At 51.2% G+C, this 18794-nt stretch overlaps 1 protein-coding gene and 1 long non-coding RNA gene across 5 annotated transcripts in view; both read right to left on the bottom strand.

Annotated features, from left to right (window-relative positions):
• CELF5 (CUGBP Elav-like family member 5) overlaps positions 1-15531 on the bottom strand; it is a 36923-nt gene extending 21392 nt beyond the window's left edge. For 2 of the 4 annotated variants that reach the window (XM_085562478.1, XM_085562477.1), the window contains exons 1-2: positions 15211-15531; positions 8750-8832 (exon numbers count right to left, since the gene is read on the bottom strand). In XM_085562478.1, coding sequence (XP_085418604.1) covers positions 8750-8832; positions 15211-15502 — 375 coding nt within the window. In that variant the 5' untranslated portion in view covers positions 15503-15531. The remainder of the gene's footprint in view (positions 1-8749; positions 8833-15210) is intronic. The other 2 variants (XM_021540134.4, XM_021540135.4) reach the window with 2 other exon arrangements.
• A 1126-nt stretch (positions 15532-16657) lies between these two features.
• On the bottom strand, positions 16658-18793 carry LOC146765059 (uncharacterized). The gene is made up of 3 exons (XR_014950290.1): positions 18656-18793; positions 18453-18540; positions 16658-16788 (listed from the first exon to the last, which is right to left on the bottom strand). It is a non-coding gene; the product is annotated as an uncharacterized LOC146765059 (long non-coding RNA).
• Position 18794: the final 1 nt, after the last annotated feature.

Here is an 18794-nt window from a genome sequence, read left to right as displayed (position 1 = left end):
CATCCTTATCCTTTCCCCCATCCCAGGGACGTGACCCCAGGGCTGGTGACCCCACCCAACCTGCCACCCTGGGCAAGGGCATCCCACAGACCCAGGGAGGAGACGTGCCCACAGCTGGGCCGCAGCACGATGCCCTGGCAGGAGAGGTGGCAGTGCCAGTACAGCACTGTGGGTTAGTACTGCTGCAAACCCAGAGGCAGCTCCTGGCTGCGGCTACAGGAGGAAGCAGGGCTGCCCTGCACCCCCCAGCTATGGCCACACTCCTCTCTTGCCCACCTGAAACAGCACCTGGGGTGGCCACAGGAAGACTTTCCCCCTGCCCAGGTCAGACCAAGCCCTGGGTCAAGGGCTGCCCATTTCCAGCTCCAGTGACTTTGAGAGACACCCACCAACCTGAAGTCAGGTCCATGGGCTGCTCTTTATCTGCTCTGGAAGATATGGGTAAAGAGAAGAAAACAAGATACAAGAAATTTGTCCAGATGCTGAGGCTTGGAGAAGAGCAGCAGGATTGTCTGGCAGCTTCTTCCTGGAGCAGGAGGTCTCCCAGCTGAGGCAGAGGGAGCCATGGTCCTCCCTGCACAGAAGAGGCTTCCATGAAGAAGGACACCACCACATGAATCCTTCTAAGTCTCATGTTGCCACCAAACAAATTATCAGAGGTCTCTCAAGCAGAGGGAGTCCACAGCAGCTTTAACTCAACCACCTTAAGGCCTTAAGAACTGTCCCTGGGGGATCCTAAACTCTGTACACAGGTCTCAGACAAAAAGCTGTCCCCTACAGGAACACACAGTAGGGATGGTCAAGTTTTACCTCTCCCATTTGAGGGAGAAAGAGAGGAACAGGGCAGCAGGGAGGACCCACTTCTGGCTTACACAGCAAACTCTGGAAGTAAAATTCTCCTGGCCTCCAGCTATCACCTGAGGCTGCACAGTAATCAGAGAGGACACCTGGATAAGAAAACTGTATTTGTATATACCCAGCTGGGCCCAGAATCCAGCAGTCAGGATGTGCCTGCCTTAAATTCCCAGAGTGGAGAAGATGCACATGCACAGACATGGCTGCCTTTTACCACATAGGAACACAGAGGTGAGTACACGTGTAGAATGGAGAATTCCAGCAAATGATTCATGAGCCTGCACCTGCCTCACAAGCTGAGCTTCATCTTCCCTGTTAAATTATTCAGCTGAGCATTATTAGTCTTCATTTCTTAAGAACATCACATTAACATTTAGCACATGCTGCCAGGACACCATGGGCCAAATGTCCCTCACCCTCACACTTCAGGGTCCTCCTTACTTGCTGCTGATGACACTAAGGGCTGTCAGCTCCATGACCCACTGCACTCAGGAAATCCTCTGGAGCAGCAGTGGGCACCAGATGGGCAGCAAAGCTCCTACTGCCCTGCTCCAGCTTCTCACTCACATTTCCCTCCTGGCTGGACACACAGCTTCCCCCACACAGCTGGCCCTCCCCTGCTCTCAGCTCTCACAGATGTTTCTCTGCCTGCACCGCTGTCCTTCTCATGAGCTTGCAGCCTTTCTTGGCTTTCTGGGGGGTTCCTGGTAGGAAGTGACCTTGGGAGTGTCACACAAAGCACCTCAGCCACGATCTGTGCAGCCCTCTGAGAACAGTGAGGAGCACCCACAGGGAGGGTCACTGCAGCCCAGAGGAGCCCAGGGACTTCCAAGGAAGAGGCAAGGTAAGAGGCCTTGCTGAAAGTGCCTGGATTACATCCACCCCAATCCCAGGATCTGGGCAGCATGGAGAAGCAGGGAACCCCCCTCTGCTTGGGCTTCTCTTCTGCTTTTGAGGAAATGCTCCCCACCTTTGTAGCACCCTGAAGATGAAGGATCTAAGGAAACATCCTGGCACTTCTGAAGTCAGAGGAAGCTTTGCTATTGGATTCACCAAGGCCAAAATGAACCACTACTCTCACCACACCCCAAATAAACCACTCCACTTCTGGAGGTGAACTGGCTCCCCTAATCAGTGCCCAGCATGAGCACTGTCAGTCAGCTCAGCAATCTGGTAGTCCTGTTCTTCAAGGAGAAGACTCCCAGATCCCCCTTCTTCAGCTTTCAAACTGCAAAAGCTGGATGGAAGGAAAAAGCCCCCTGGGACAGCAGGGCAAGCCTCTCTATTAATTACAAGTAAGTGATGTAAAATAGCCCCTTAGGTGCAATGCAGGGGAACCTCACAGTGTTAAGAGGGTCAGAAGCAGAGTGTACAAAGCACACAATGCAGGCTGGCTCCTCTGGGATATCAGCAACCAAAAGGCATCCAAGGCCATTGGCAGAATTAGGTCCTAGGCTCTCCACTTTACAAATTGTGGGCTTGTCCTCCTCTGGCCAGTTAAAAATGCCCTGCCTGAATGATCATAATCACTTCTAACTGGGCAGAGCACATAAATCTAAATGCTAATTTGTTCATTTGGATTCCGTTTCTGATTGAGAATGCAAGCAGGGATGGATTGGTGCCAGCCTCAACACTCAAGCTTCCTGCTTGTATCTTCCCTCTGACATCTCAGTGTGCCTTAGTCCTGTCCAGGAGAACCATCCTTCCCTGAGAAAGAGGGGTTGTCTCATACAGAAACACGAGCAACATTAGTACCAAGTTCTGGCACAGCTCTACAGGCTGCTTATGAATTCACCTCATTCAATCCTGCTATGGAGGAGACAAGGATAATTATGAGCAGTGTGTTCCAGGTGGAGGAATTGAGGCATGTGGTGATGAAGATCATGCAGAAAGTCTGTGGCAGAAGCAGGATGTGAATCCCAGAGTACAAACGACACAGCTTCTGCCTGCATGGCTCAGCTACATCTTTATGCACAAGCAAGGAAGATTGTTGAAGGACTGATGAAACTGAAAACACAAAAACTCCTCTAAAAAGTTCATCAAGACCACAAAAGATCTTTCTGGCCTCCAGAAAGCCATGGGGCACTGTTGGGTGCTCAGACACACAGTTGTCAGCTTCACATCCTTCTTCAGCATCTTGCTTCAGAGACTTGCCCAAGATTGTCACATTTATCACTCCCACTGAAGCAGAAAATGCTCAGCAGGCCCAAGGAATGCTTTGGGCTTAAGGCCTGCAAAAAGCAGGAGTAAGATGCTGTGAGGTGGCTCACCAAGTTACCATGAGAAAGTGCAAGAAAGCCACACAGGGAAAAGCTGGGAGCACACATTCAGGAGGCTTTGATCTTTCCACTGGAAAGGACACCCAACACCCTGTGCCTTTCCCTGTGCCCACTAGTGCACCACTGGCCCAGTGAGCACCTTCTGGGGCTTCTCTGTGCACAAGCTGTAGCCTCCAAGCACCCCAAAGAAGCAGGCAAGGGAAGAGCCTGGGGCAGCAGTGTCAGAGCTGATGGACACAGCAGCTCTGCAGAGCCTGCACAAGCCTCTCCTGCCTGTGCTGGCAGGTTCACAGGCTGCTGCAGCCATGCCCTTCTCCTGCCCCATGGAAGGCAATGACAGTGGCCAGAAAAAGACATCTGTGCTGATGTAACAGAGGGGGGCAGGCACGGGGACCCTCTGCTGCACACAGAGTGGCTGTGCCAGTTCCCTTGGCAACCACTAACACTGACAATCGAGCAGAGCAAAACCTCTGGCGATACTGACACACCCACGGGAAAATCCACCCAAAACGGGCCCAAGCCCCAGCACCACCAAATGAATCCCCTGAGCCTGTTCTGGGCTGATAGGAGATAAGCTGCTTCCCTTTAGGGGTGCTGGCAGACTAGAAAAGAGGCCCCAGGTGACAGCAGGATGCCCCTGGAGACAGTCTAATCTCGTTTGGAGAAGCCCCTCAGTGATGTGGTATAGTCAGCCCTGCTTTGAGTGTGGTTTGAGCAGAGACCCCAGGGGTCTCTTCCACCATAAATTATCCTGTGATCCCATCTATATCCATGTTCACAAACGCTTGTGTGCAGGCACACATCCCATATGACCCCACAGAGGTGGGAATGTGGAGGGTGGTGCCTTTGCAAAGAGGAAGCTCTGTGTGATGCAGGTGAGTTCACAAGCACAGGTAAGTGAGGTCACCAGGGAAGATGCAGCTCTGGGAGGCAAAAGCCAAAGCTCTGTGCTGCAAGGAGATGCCAGGGCCTGGCTGTGCAAAGGGCAGCAATTTCTCTGGAGAAAGGAAGACCCCTTGTGCACAGGACAGAACCTGCATTTGTTCACTTGGTCAGCACGTGGGAATGGGTGCTGATCTTTACTTTCACTGCTCTTCCAATTCCACAGGGAACAGGAGGCAATGTCTGCCTTAGCAGCTTGATCCTCACTGTAGGCACCTCACTGGGCAGCTGCTTTGCCTCACTGAGAGTTCTCAGCCCCTCAAGTCAAATCCTCAACAGCACAAGTATTTTTTCTCTGCACTCAACAGGCACTTCTGCTGTTTCTTGCCCAGGAGCTGCTTTAGCCGAGCACCTTCAGGTCCTGGTGCTGCCATTTCCATGAGATAGCCTTGGCATGCTCTCTGTATTTCTAACTGATAATGCTGCATGGCTCTCAGCAACTTGCTGCTATTGTCTATCAAACCTGCAGGATGGACTCGGGAAAAACTCCTCCACCCTGCCCTGTTCAAGGGTTCAAGCTGCAAAGATTAACAAGCTTTAAACCTCGGCCAAACATTTAGACCACCTGAAACTTTCAGAAATACTGGTCCAGGCTGGCTTCACACCAGCATTGCACAAACAAGAGGGAAGAATGAGATGCACTGCCCTCTCCACCAGAGTCCCTCCAGTCACCTGTGCTCCCTGCTGCCACCACGGGCTGTGGATGCTGACAGATGGCCCAGGTGAGCCCTTGCTCCTGGCAGCACAGGACACAGCCTGCCCACAGGGATGCCCTCTGCTCCAGCTCTGCTGGGTCTCTGCACGATGCTGGTGCCCAACCACCTGAATTAGTGCTGCAGCTTCTCAACCCCTGGTGCATTCGCAGAGTCTCTGTCTGCTCTCATGCTGCTGCTCTCTGTAATTTTCCATTCCTGTGTCCCTGCATCCATGAGTTCTCCCTGTGATGTAGCCACATTTCAGTACCCTCATCACTGCTCTTAAACTGCCCGTATTCCCAGCTTGGATCAATACCAATTTCTGCCACTTACTTGCCTACCTTTCAGCAGGCCTTTCTTTGTTCTGCATAGAAATAAAACTGTAACTGTACCTTGCCAAAAGAATTACTTTTTTAAACCTCCCCCCCTCCACTTCCTCCCTCTATTCTTCTTCCTCTTCTTCTTCAGGAGCAATTTTATGTAATTTGCAACTGTCTGGCTGCAAATGAAAAGAGACATAAAGCGTTTCTGCGAAATATTGAAAAGCTGGATGCTTTTCCCTCAAATTTCACTTAGCAAGAGGCTTTAACTTGCTGTGTGATCACTGTGTGTCATTAATAACCTCTCCAATTCCTTTCAGAACTCAGCAAAGTGAAGGCACAATCACGAATCAAAGGCATGGGTTATTGAGATATAATATCATTTCACTGAGGCAGGGAGGTGTGTGCCAGGCTGTGGGGAGAAGGTGAAACACTGCACTGCTGGGCTGGCTGGCAGCTGAAGAGGACACCAAATTTAGGAAATAGCCTTAAAGGCCTGATTTCAACAATTCCTCATCTCTCAGGGCAGCACAGGTGTGTGTTAGATAATACAATATGCAGCTGTACAGGTGAGACGGGTTGAGTCACCATCAGATGTGTGGATGTGGCATTTAAGGACATGGTTTAGTGCACTTGGCAGTGCTGGGTTAATGGTTGGATTCAATGATCTCAGAGGTCCTTCCCAACCTGATGATTCTATGACAGTCCTGTTGCTTTACACCCTGATCACAATGGCCCATATAAAAGAATGTAAAAGCCAAAATTCTGTCTACCTCAAAAAAATAAAAGATGCTGAGCCTTAGTGTTAAAAATAAGCTTTTTCGTTTAAATTCCATTCAGTTACCATATATCCAACAGCACTCAATTCAGAAACAAAAGACAATTTTGACCTCATATAAAGAGAACTTGCCCCCCAAATGCCACAAGAATAAATACAGACAACAGTGATTCCTACTGACTTATGTGGAAAACCTAAAATATAAATATAACTATACAGAAAAGCCTGCGTAAGCTACACTGCACTCATGGCCCTGCAGGTGGGCTGACATTGCTGGCAGACCTGAAGAACCTCAGGAACACCTCTGTGGGCCCAGACCTGCCCAGTGACAGCCTGCAAGAGGAGCCAGAAGTCTTGCTCTAGATGCCTGTTCACAGCCTAAGGCTATCTCAGAAACCATATCAAAGCACTTCCATAACTCTGTCCTCACCACATGCTCAGTCTGGAGATAGAAAGTAATTTGTCTCTATTCAGGTTCATGAACTGTTGAGTTCAACCACAGCTCTCTGCACTGAGACCAACAAAGGAAGGTACTTTGGTTCTCAGGGCATCTGCAATTGCTTGGTGACACAACAGCAAGTGTAGGATCAGCACAAGATCCTTCCTCTGCCAGCTTGACCCCTTGCTGTCTCTAAACCTGCTGAGGCTTGGTCATGCATTCAGGTGACAGTTTGTGTCACCCTACACTTCATAACCCTTCATCTTTCTTCTCCTGCTGTGTGCAGTACAGAGAAAGGATATGGGTAAAATGCACAAGAAATCAGTTGTTTATCAGACTGTGGCCCATTAGCTGAAACCTCAGTACATTGTGTGCTCTGGGGGCCCTGGCTGAACTCCTGGGGATAGGCTTTGCCCCAGAGATCACCAGAAGATGATCCAGATGTGAATATACAGAGATATATACAGCTATTTTACATATCAGTGTATATATATAATATACAGAAATTTTACATCCTTGTTCCTAAAACAGGGAAGCAACTGCCTGGCTCTCCTGTCTGTGATTCATTTCCAAAATGTTTCCCACAAGGACAGGTGATGATGCTACACAGGCACCAGCAAACCACGGCTGAGAGCTCACCCAGCCCATGTCCATGCCAAGCAACCATCTCTGCATGGCCAAAGAGAGAATTGTGCCTTCTTGGTCACTGAGGGACTGAACAAAAGAGAAACTAAATGTGATGAAGTGGTATATTGGCAGCCTGAAAATAGCTCCAAATGCAGCACAGCTCATCTTCATCCTAATCCTGAAACATAATTACACCACACTGCTCATTAACTGTCTCCAGACAAGTATGTTCAAAAGTACTCACCTACCACAGATTTCTTACTGTTCCCAGGCAGTGTCTTACACCTCCCTTAACATAAAAAGCCTTTAGATCACCACATCATAGATAAATTGCTGCTTTAAACACTGCTCCATGCAGCTCTCTACAACCCCTGAGAGCACAGACAGTAGAGAACATAGTGAAACATGCAACAAATCCCTGATGTAGAACTGTAGCAAAAACGAGATTGCCTTGAATCCACCAAGCCTCCCATGAATAATTTTTCAGAGACACGTCTGACTTCCCCACTGCATTAACAGCACTGTACCATGACTCCTCTCAACTGCTCCTCCATCCTTTGACTTGTTCTTACACACACTGTCAGCTCTGCCCTGGGCCAACACATGAGGTTACACTGCTTTAGTTCAAAAATTCGACCATTCCCATCACATAAAAATAACTCAGGCAGATTTGTGCTGGTTATCTGTACTCTCCCCCTTGGCTGTCCTAAGATAAGGACCTTGTTAAGTGATAATTAAGTCACATGCATTTTCCAGCACTCAGATGCCAGCACAGGCCCATGCCAAAAAAGCACAGGTAAACAAATATAGAAAAGGATGTGTGTGTGCGTGTGTGTGTAGGTCTTGAGGACCTAGGAGAGGTGAGGGGAGCTCTTTGGACCTGTATGGGTTAAAGAAAAAATGTTATGGTTAAGAATTCCTAACCACCCTCCAGAGACCCCTGGTTTACATTAATTATTCTGTTGCCTTGAGCACTCAGGGCCTCCTGTGAGCTTCTATCTATAAGTACCCAACTCCTCCTCCTACTCACCTCCAAATGAATCCCTTCAATGAGCTTGATCAACCCCCTCAGTACTGCAAGGGAACTGCCCAGTCAAAGCTCTTAAATCATACCAAAATGGGAAGGGCAACAATCTAGAATTCCTTTCAGCTCTCCAGCAGGTCCCAGGGAGGCAGAGGACTGCCAGGCAAGGAGGGACCTGTTCCACAGTGCCCAGCCTCCTTCAAATGCCACTGAACTCTGCTCCCAAGGCCAGCTGTGCAGTGAGGAACACACCAGCAGTCCTTCTCTCACCTAACTAATCCATTTCTCTTCCAAACAATGGCATGTGGCAAGTGTATTTTTTTATTTTTGAGAGGCTGATCCAATTCAGCCACTGCATCAAAGCTCTATCCAGGTACCCTGCAGGGCAATAGCAGAGTAGAATTGGATGCACCAGGAGGTTCTGCACACCTGGAAAAAGGCTCTGGTATCTTATCCCATGTGAGTTTTCCAGCAATTCCCACTGTGCACCCATACACTTCACCCCAAAGCCCATAGCTCCCTAGTGACAGGGGCAGAAGGCTGAAGGTGTCCTGTCACACCACAGAGAGCAAAGAGCAGCACAGAAACAGGCCTGGCCAGAGAAAAAACACAGCAGTTCTGAAGAGCAGTGCTGTGCTTCCACTCCCATATCCCTGTTCTAAGCCCTGGAACACTCTTCTCTTCCACGAGCTGGAAAATTGATCTAAGCCACTTCTCACCCTCACTCCTTCCCCTGAAAATTCCCCACCATCCTTCCCACATCAGCTCCAGACAATTCACTGGGACTTACCCCTGGCAAAGTCTTCTGTTCATGCAGTGCTGTCTGGGCTTTGATGGCAGAGTCTCTGGCACAGTATGTGAGGAATGCACAACCTGCAGCAGATACAGCGAGTGTCAAGTTAGACAGGCACTTGCAGATGAACATCAACACAAATGTTACATAATTTGGATGTGTCTAAAGCTCCAGGGGAAAAAAAAAAGACAAAGAAACAACGTGAAAGGACTTACAGGCCACGTCTGAAGTCTATTAAAAGCTAGAAAAAGGACCCAATGGGTCTTGACACAGGTGTTGAACAAGGTGAGACACAATGGGACAGCAAAAGGAAAGTTGGTCTTGTCTGTGGCAGAGACAGTCCCAAACACAAGGATCAGGAGAGAGGCAAGGACCAGGATGATTACTGATTAAAAGAAGAAAAGAAGCAGGGAAAGAAGAGAAGTATCTGGGATTTTAGGCTTTTACAAAAGCTCTGTGATCCAGATTCATAAATCAGGGAGCTACGGCAGGAGAGGCCTGGCCTTGTGTACTGTGTGATGCACACAAACACACACCAACGTACACATGCACCACAAGGGCAACACAGAGCCCAGCACAGCTTCTTGCATTCTGCAAGGGCAAACTTAAGAAGCCAGATAAAAAGCACAGAGAAAAGGCCAGATCCTGACATTCTCAGTCAAGATATGACTCAACATCTCAGACGAACGCTGGAGCCAAGGGAGGAGGGGGAGGAGTTGTAGCCCCTCCAGGAAGAAGAGGGATCATCTTTGGGTGCTCTGACGCTAAGAATAAGCAAAGGAAAAATCTGGCTGGTTATCAAGAAACATTTCCTAGCAGAAAGAGATTTAGACTGTGGAATGATCTCACCAGGGAAGTGCCTGGAGCTCCGTCACTCGAGTTGTTTCAGATGAGGGTAGGCAAAGCACTGGAGAATAGACTCAGAACGCATCTGACCCCCTCACACATCCCCCTCCCATCCACAGTGGCATTTCACATCCCAACCAAAGGCAGGACGAGTCCCTCTGGCTTGCTGATGAATATCCCTGTCTACACTGCTGTGTTGGGGCTGCAGATGCATTGTTTTGGCCAGAGAGGCCCATTTTTCTGCCTCCACATTCTTGTGCCTGCCTTGGGGTACTCCAAAGCTGCTTCAGCTCTCTATGAGCTGCACCCAAAGGTGGGTGCAGGAACTGTTGGACCTCTCCCCTCCAGCCCAGTGGGACTCCATGGTACACAACACCTTGAGGCCAGCTCCTCAGGACAATCCCAACCACAGCAAAATCATTATCCAACCCTATTCCAAAAGGTTGCTGCAGCTAAGCACATCACATCTGTCCTCACACCTCTTGCTAGAGGAAAAAACCTTCCGTAAACAGCAAAGGTATCTCTAAGGGGTCATTAAAGCACTAGGTATCTCTAAGAGGTCATTAAAACTCCTTATTGCCCAGGTTTTGAACCAAGAATGCTCCATCAAAGTCAAACATGGGACCAACAGGTAATTTAACAAGTGCAGTCAGGCCAGGAAGAATGCAGGTCATCCACTGCTCCTGGCAAAGTCAGCTGGCTCTGTTGTGGTGGGAAGTTCCTCAGCTTTCACTTTTCCCTATGGACTGCTCTGACATCAAGCTTCTAAAGCAGCTCTATAACCAGAGAGACCAGACTCTATAACCTCTATAATCTATTTCTAACAGATTTGAAGCCCTGGTCACCAAAGTCTCAAACATGGATACCCAATTCCACATGCTGCTTCAATCTGTTACTTTGCAAGTCATACAAGACTCAGAATTCTAAGATAATTTGGGCCAGGTTTAGCTCACAAAACTCCGAAGTCAGCACTTGGGAATAAGCAATTTATTCCACTAAAAGCTTCAATGCATTGGTACTATGCCCACGTGCAGTGAAGGCACTATCTGTGCCTCAGGAGTATCAGCCTAAGAAAACTCAGGATAGGAGCAGAATTATGTCTACACAAACCCCATCCTTGAGTCCCAGATTCCAATGCTCAACAATGGCAAAACAGAGGCAAAGCACACTCAAAAACCCCAGTCCATGAGAGGACAAGCTAAAAATGAGAACTGAACAAAGACACACCATTTAGTGGGGATAAAGGAGAGACACTCCTCACATAAGGAGGTACTGTTATCATGCCAGATCAGGGGTTTGTAAAGGCCAGCAACACCTAGGTCCACCAGCACCAATGTGAAAAAGTGCCATGAATCCCCTCCCTAGAGACCTCTGGTCCTTCTTTTCCCTACAGCAAAGGCACATTGCTCATCTTTTAGCAGCTCAGGTACCAAGAGGCAGCAGCTTCCAGAGACAGAAACACCCTGTAACTGTGGAGCCTGGAGATGCCTCTCTCCAGCTCCAACCCAAGGGCAATCCCCACTGCTGCTCTGCCCTATAAGGATGTGGGTATTTGCTCCGCAGAAGCCACTTGTGCTCCTTCTCTTCACTCAAGCAGCACTCAGGCAGCCTCTAAGGTCTGGACTGGGGCTGCAGGTACAGGACAGCGTGGTCCACTGCTCTTCATGTCTCTAAGTTCTGAGGCTTGAGGACATTCCTCTCATTTTTACTTCTCCAATAGTAGGAACCTGGGAAGCTGTACTGGCTCTGGAAAGGAGGGAATTAAAGATGTCAGCTATATCTTTTGGAAAATATGATTACTGCCTTTCACAACCAGGTGTTTTGGAGGTTGAGTAGTCAATTCCATTCTCTTTACAAAGTCCTGGTCAGAAATACAGGAAAAGGTTTGGCAGAAACACTGTGCTCTAAGCCTAAATGTGTAAACAAATATTTGGGGAAAATAAACTTCCTTCTTCAAGAGCTGTTGTCTCTTGCACTCTAACTGTGAAGCTGCTCCTGGGATGCTGTGACAGGATTCTGCTCACCATGTCTTTCATGGGTTCTTTGAGCTCCTAAAACTTTGGGCTTGACAGAGCCACCCAAGGTTCTGCTCAAGAGTGAAGAGATGTCCACAGAGGTGCAGAGGGGCCTGTCACTCTCACTAGGTTTTCTCACTTCCACATTTCCTGCTTTAGTTAACAGCAAGCTCAGACAGACAGGCTCAGGCCCCTTTGGGCACTTCTCACACCAAGTCGGCTGTGCCTGCTGAGACACAGGACGTGGTGTTAGAAAGTGCTCAGGGTGTTGAGAAGTGTCAGCCTGGAAGGTCCCAGGCACCCGGGCAGTGCCAATGACCCATTCCCAGCACAGGGATGAAGGACAGCACCCAGAGCACTGTCTGCAAAGCCAGGCCACCATCATTCTGCCAAAGATCCCTCTGTGTCCCATCAGCCTTGGTGGTTCCACCCTACTTCCATGGGGTCCAAGAGGTTTTCCAGCTCCCAGAAAGCAGAACCCAGCCTAGTTTCATTTGCAAGAGACTGCATTAAAAATATATATATTCAGTGCCTGATCCTCCCTACAAACTACACATTGACTCTGGAATTTACAGTCCCTTCAGATCCTAAATATTACTTCACACATCAGCAGTCTAAAGCCTTGAGCAAGAAAAGGCTGCTGGTTTGCAGGAGGGAGGGATCTCTAGATTCTGCTTAGCATCAGAAATCACATTAAATACTTCAGCAGGGGAAGCATGGAGTCAGTGGGGAGCTAATCTACAAGCCTGCAGAAGCTGAGTCAAAACTGGGCTGCCAGGGAGGCAAGTTGGGCTGAGGTTGTTGTATCCTTGCTCTCTGGAAAAGCCACCTATCTGTCCACAGGCCTGTGAGAGGGCTGCTCCTGCCCCTGCTGAATATTCCCCTGCAATTCAGTTTAGCATCTCACACTCCTTAATCGCTCCACTTTCCCAACCATGAGCACTCCTAGCAAACCCATCCAGCTGACACTTGTGAAGGAACTGCCTTCTGCTTAATCCTGGAATACAAGGCCAAAAATTTCCACTTGATTCTCCCCACTCAGCCTCCCCTGACCCATTCCAAAAGCCTGTTCAAATACCTCCCCACTCTTCCCATGAAAATATTAGCTTTGAGACAAACACTGCCATTAACATGCAAATGTATCTGTGATTTACATAAATAGAAAAACTGCCTCATGAATAATATTAGGCTGGAATAGTATCAGCTACCAGTAGCCAGGTTGCTGAGACATGACTGGTCAGGTACTAACAAAACCATTTCCTAGCAGAGCTCACATTTCTAAATCTCTAAGGTTCTCCCAAATCCATTCATTCTCAGCACCCATACAAAACCAGCTCTTGGACTCTGCAGCCCAACTAGCATCCTCCAGCCCCTAGCAGGCCTTTTCCACCTTTTCTTCCTCCCTGGAGGCAGAGGTGGCTGCTCAGCTCCATGTCAAGCTGCAAGGGAACACAAGAGGACACGCTGGGCTTCACCAGCAGTGCTGGCTTCTCACACAGCCGCTTCCTCCCCTTTGGGGAGAGAAATGGAAAAAAGCAGATGGAAGCTGCATGTGAGCTGTCAATTGGATCTCACTGCAGATCAGGAACATGGGGAGAGAAAACTGAGTCTGCTGTTAGAACTGCCCCAGAAAGGTGGCTTCTGTTCAGTGCAGGAACGAGCTTGCAACCGAAGTGTCCCCTGCTCAGGGGCTGTGACATGCTCCAGGCCACTGCAGCTCCTGGGTCAGGCCTGGCACCTTCCAGGCCTGCAGATGCCACAGCAGCTCCCCACCAGGGTGGCCTTCCTGCATGGAGCACAGGCACTGCAGCCAAACCTGGTAAACGAGAGTGATCAGGCACCAGGGTGGGCTGGGTTGTGGATCTCATTCCCTCGCTGCACGCTAAACCCCCACACACTTCCTTGTGAAGGGATGACTCCTCTGGAGAGGCTGTTCCCAAAACGGGCTGAGGATCAACATGCAAACTCATGCCACCAGGAAAGGAACCCCAGCCTCTCACTTTGTACAAAACAGGCCAGGGATGGGCACAGGGAAGTGAAGAGGTGTAGAAACAACCTCACAACAACCACCAGAGAACCTCACATCTCAACAGCCTCTTCTGGACAGAACAACCCCTGACCAACAACACCAACCTCCACTAAAAGAAAAATGTTAGAACCAAAAGGATGTATTTATTTTGCTGCAGAAATCCTGCTTTTAACAGCAAGTTAATATCACACATATCTGGCTAATACCACTGCTGCCCCCTCTAATTTCCATACCTAAGCAGAGCCCTAGAATCTGTCTCCTGCCTGGAAGCTGACCTCAGACCACACAGTCTATATTTAAGACGTCAACTGGAATGAAATGTGCAATTGTCTCTTGCCTTGGGCCCATTCTCCTCCTTGCTGGGTTTGAAACCTTGCAACTCACCATCCCCTGGCAGCAGGTTTGGATGCAGTTCCTTGCACACAGAGACACACAAGCACATGGCATCCTCATTTTTCACTTGCAACCAGACACACTTCTTCAGCTAAATTCATGCCAGCCCAGCCCCCACAGGCTTCAATGAGAAAGTGCTTTCCTTTTGTGCTAGAGAGTTAGATTTGGCCTTTTGTTTGAAAATACACTTGTTTTTTTCTTGTCCTCTTCCCTCTCTGTTCAGTCTAGAATGGTTCACGTTGCCAAGGCACTTGATTTTTCCTACCCTTCCTCCTAAATCCGAGGCATCAGGACTGTGCGTTGCACACTCCCTCCGGCATGCACCAACACATGGCTCCGTCAGAGATCATTTTAGGGCACAGCAGCCCAGGCTGAGCACCGACAGCTTTCAGGGTACTCACTGTCGGATCCCTGCTCTACCCGCGCCAGGGAGCGATGCTGCCATCAACCCCTCGGATCCCACAGCAAACAACTCCGCGAGTTCCCTTCCTGGCTGGAGCCGTGCTGGTCACAAGATCCCAAACACCTGCTGGGGTGGGGTAGAGCCTCTCCACTGAAGGCGACAGCTCTTCAGGATAAAAACACAACAATAAGCGAGGCTCAAGGAGCCTCCTCAAACTTTTCAGCACCCATTAAAGGTCCTTCAGCAAAGGAAGACCCCCTCATCTCCCCGTGTGCCATCACGAAGGGCCCTCACCTACCCCAAACGCCACTGACAGCAGCACGTCCGCGGCCAACATTCTTTGTTGCACGGATTTTAAAGCCGCAGCGCCGAAGCCCTGCCCGGGGTCGGTGCGAGCCCCCTGAGGGGATGCCCAGGAGCCCAGCGAGGGTCCCGCTGCGGCCCCCGCGCCCCGCAGCAGCCCCGGCCCGGCCACCGCCGCCTTTGTCCCCGCACCCCACGCGGGGCGACAGGCCCGGGGCCGGCGGAGGGGCGCGGGCCGCGGGGCTCGGCGGGGCTCGGCGGGGCTCGGCGGGGCTCGGCGGGGCTCGGCGGGGATGGGGACCCCGCCCGCGGGCGCTGGGGATGCGGACGCGTTCCCGGGCAGCGGATCGGGGGCCGCCAGCCGCCGCTGAGGGCGGCGGGGGGTGCGGGAGGACCGCACATCGCGGTGGGTCACGCGTGGAGCGACCCGCGGCCCGCCGCCCCTTTGTGCGCGCCGCGCCGCGCTCACCCTTGTGCATGCCGGTGTAGCGGTCCTTGAGCACGGTGAGCTCGTAGATCTTGCCGAACTGCTCGAAGAGCGGCTTGAGGTCCTTCTCCTCCAGGTTGCGCGGGATCTGCCCCACGAAGAGCTTGATGGCATCCAGGTCCTTCATGCTGTCGGGCTGCGCCGGGGGCTCCGCGCCGCCGCTGCTGCTCATGGGGGAGGCTCGGCGCGGCGGCGGCGGCGGCGGGGGCGGCTGCGGCGCTGGCGGGAGCGGCGGCGGCTGCCTCCTCGCCTCGCCCTCGGTGAGTCTGGCCATGCCCCGCGCCCGGCGCGGCTGCGGGCGGGCGGGCGGGGGAGGCAGCGCGGCGGGAACGGCCCCGCCGCCAGCGCCGCCGCCGCGGCGCCACAAAGAGCCGCGCCACAGCGCCCCCTGCCGCGCCCCGCGCCGCCGCGGCCCCTCAGGAGCGGGGGGCGGCGGGGAAGGCACCGGAGACCCCCGGGAGCGGCCCGTGAGGGCCCCTCGGGACCGGCCGGCTGGGCCACGAGGGTGGGCAAGGCGGCAGCGGCTGCCGCGATCGCCATCCCCGCGGGCGAGGGAAGAGCTGTGTTTGTAGGGGCCAGGAGCGCGGGGGGCCCTGGGAGCAAGGGAGAGCTCTGAGCACCCACGAAGGCTGAGGCGCTCCACATCCGTGTCAGAAATTCGCATTCGGCCCATTTTCTTAGTACCTCGGCACAAGGGTCTGGAGGCGAAGAGATTATTTCATTTTAAGCTGGAAATTTTGTAACGCAGCCGTGACCCAGCAGCGAGCACAGGGGCTGAAGGGGGCTAAGCTGGAAGGGAAACACATACACGGCCCCGGGTCTACAAACCCGAGCACACCTTTCTGCCTGCCCCTGCCTTTCTGGGGAAAATTCCCTTTCTTCCGAGCAGCTCAGCTGCCTCCTCACTGGGGCTTGGCGGAGGCATGCCAGCCCGGGCCTGTGTCAGACCGTGCCAGATGGTCAGGGGCCGCTGGTTGTGAATCCATGTCGAAGCAGCCATTATTGCTGAGGGGATCAGCTCTCCCTCCCCGCGCCAGGCTCTGCATTGCTCTCCCACTGCTTTCTCCAGCTCTGCCAGCTGCTCTGAGGCATTGAGGGGATGTCAGCGCTCCAAGCAGCACGGCCGGGTGGCTGTGTCACCTCTGAGCCCCATCTCTTGTCACGCCGGGGTGACTCTGGGGCACAGCCCAGCCGAAGCTCCAGCAGGAGCAGCCGTGCTGCAGGGATGCAGCCCAGCCCTGCTCGGCCGCCCACAGCTCCTACAGAGCATTCCCTCTGCAGCGTGCACGGCTTTTGTCGTCACACCACACATTTCAGCCTGTCATGCTGCCCCAGTGTCCCTGAAGATGAATACACTCCTCGTGCTGGGAGGAGGGAGGGGGTGTTGGCTGGGTTGTTTGCGGAGAGAGCTGTGGCAGAGTCAGGTGCTCGGCTCCACTGAGCATGCCGGTCCTGTGCCTGAGAAAAGGACCGTGGTGCAGGCACAGCCTGGCCTTGCTTCCCCTTGCGTAGTCTCTGCTGAGAGCTGTCTGCCATCCCCCTTTTCTCCTGCCCTGGATCCTGCGGAGGGAGGGCAGCAGTGAGTGGAGCGGTGACCCTGCTACACAGCACAACATAACCAGGGCAGCCACAGCTCTGTGCTCCCACTGCAGCCCAATTCAGCATTCTCCTGTCTGGTCCCCAAGTCCCATCCTTCCTCCTACCCTCTCCCCACAGTGCCAGAGCCTCAAACCCTACCCAGATCTCTCAGGTGTGATTTTACCCAGGCCCCTGCAGCAGGAGATATGTGCAGCAGGAAAAGGCAGGTTAGGAAAAAGGAGGGGGGTGTTACCAGGGGAAGAAGAGGGATCCCAATCTTACAGAGCAGAGGGAAGAACGAGGAATACTGGTGGTGAATGAGCACCCACCTGGCTCGCAGACTGAAGTAGTGGAAAGAATGAGAGAGGCAGAGCCAGAGGGATTGGGGATTCCTCTTCACTCCTGTGGACAGCAGAGCTACAGCTCTGTACCCTGCTCTCTGCAGCACTGGCTGTTGTGCCCAGTTGTGTGTGGAGCTGCCAGGGCACTCACTGAGGGCCAGCAAGAGTCTGGAATTTGCATCCAGGCTTTTCATGGAAATGGACTCACAAAGGCCTGCAGCTTTCTGCGGCCTGGTCTGAACCTAGGGATGCTGCAAAGTGTCTCAAGGCTGGAGAGCTGTCTTGTGTTTGATGGTGTTACCACTCCTAAAATGCACCCTAAAACCCCCCAGGATCTCCCCACACTGGTCAAACTTTCTGTTGACATATCTTGCAGAGGCTGCCAGGGTTCTGCCATCTATTTGGAAGCCACAGATGCATCAGCTGGGAAGCCTATGGCAAGTCAAGCTGTTCTCATTTTTAACAGCTGCAAGCAGATAAGGCAATGTCTAAAACAAGAAAGCTTTATGGCAACAGCAGCAATCCTCACCTTGGACGAATCACACCTAGGCAAGCAAAGTTTTCAGGCACCTTTGCATGCCTAGCTTGCTTTTTCAATCAGCTGTTGCTGCAAAAGCTGCTCTAGGCTTTTGTTACAGCTCAAGGGACCCAGTGCCTCGGGTAGAAAATGTCTATTTAGAAGGAAAGATAAATCCAGTCTCTTTTGGAGTCCATGAATGGACATACACCCTGACTGCAGTAAAGAACAACAGACATAAAAATACTGCTGGTAAATGAAAAGCAGAAGAGCTGTCAATCAGCACCTGGGGTTTACAGAGCCAGACAGAGAATTACATACCAGAGTAACAGGATTAAGGGGAAGATAAAAGAAATCTTAGCACTAAGACAGAGAAAAAGGGAAATGAGAGGTCACCTATGCAGAGGAAGAAGAAACATGTTGCATCTGTCATGGAGGAGTCTACACAAGAGTGCTAGAAGGAGCACAGCAGAGCTCAGATGCACAATTCCCAGGGGATGAGGGAACAGATTCTGCCCAAACCTGAGATGCTGCTTCAAAAAAAGAACCATTAGAAGAAAAACACATTGTAAACCCAACACGTTTCTCTTTTGCAGAGACATTTGCTAGTGAAAAACACACCAGATATTTTCCTTACACACATCTAGACTTGCCTGGTTTCTTGTGGCATATGAGTATTTGTATTTAGATGGGGCAGCTTAAGATGAAAGGTGAAGAGGTCCAGTCCAGTGGCCCAAATCTGAAAAGGGCTCAAACAAAAGGTGCAGGAACAGCCAGGTACATTTTACCTTAGGAGTGACTGCCCAATCCTTCCAGCTCCTAAAGGCAATGAGGAATGGAGAAAATACAAGCTGGAGCTCTGAATTTCCACATCACCTAGGAGACACCATTTAAGGCAGAAAATCCTCAGCACAGCCGAGAAAGGGAAAAAAAAAAAAAAAAAAGGGAGGGGAAAAAAAAGGGTAATTTAAAACAGTCTGCCTTTCCTTACCTATTTGTTCCCCAGGCAGAAGAACCAAAGGACTAGGTAAGACAGTCCTGGCAGAAAATATCCAAGCAATAAGACAGTATCTCAGGGAGATAAAAGTAATTCCTCTAATGTGATTGCTTCTTGTCTGGTGTTAAAAGAT

This window comes from Lonchura striata, chromosome 28 (assembly GCF_050655825.1).
Source record: "Lonchura striata isolate lonStrDom1 chromosome 28, ASM5065582v1, whole genome shotgun sequence".
NCBI lineage: Eukaryota > Metazoa > Chordata > Aves > Passeriformes > Estrildidae > Lonchura > Lonchura striata.
This window is presented reverse-complemented; position numbering and strand designations above follow the sequence as displayed.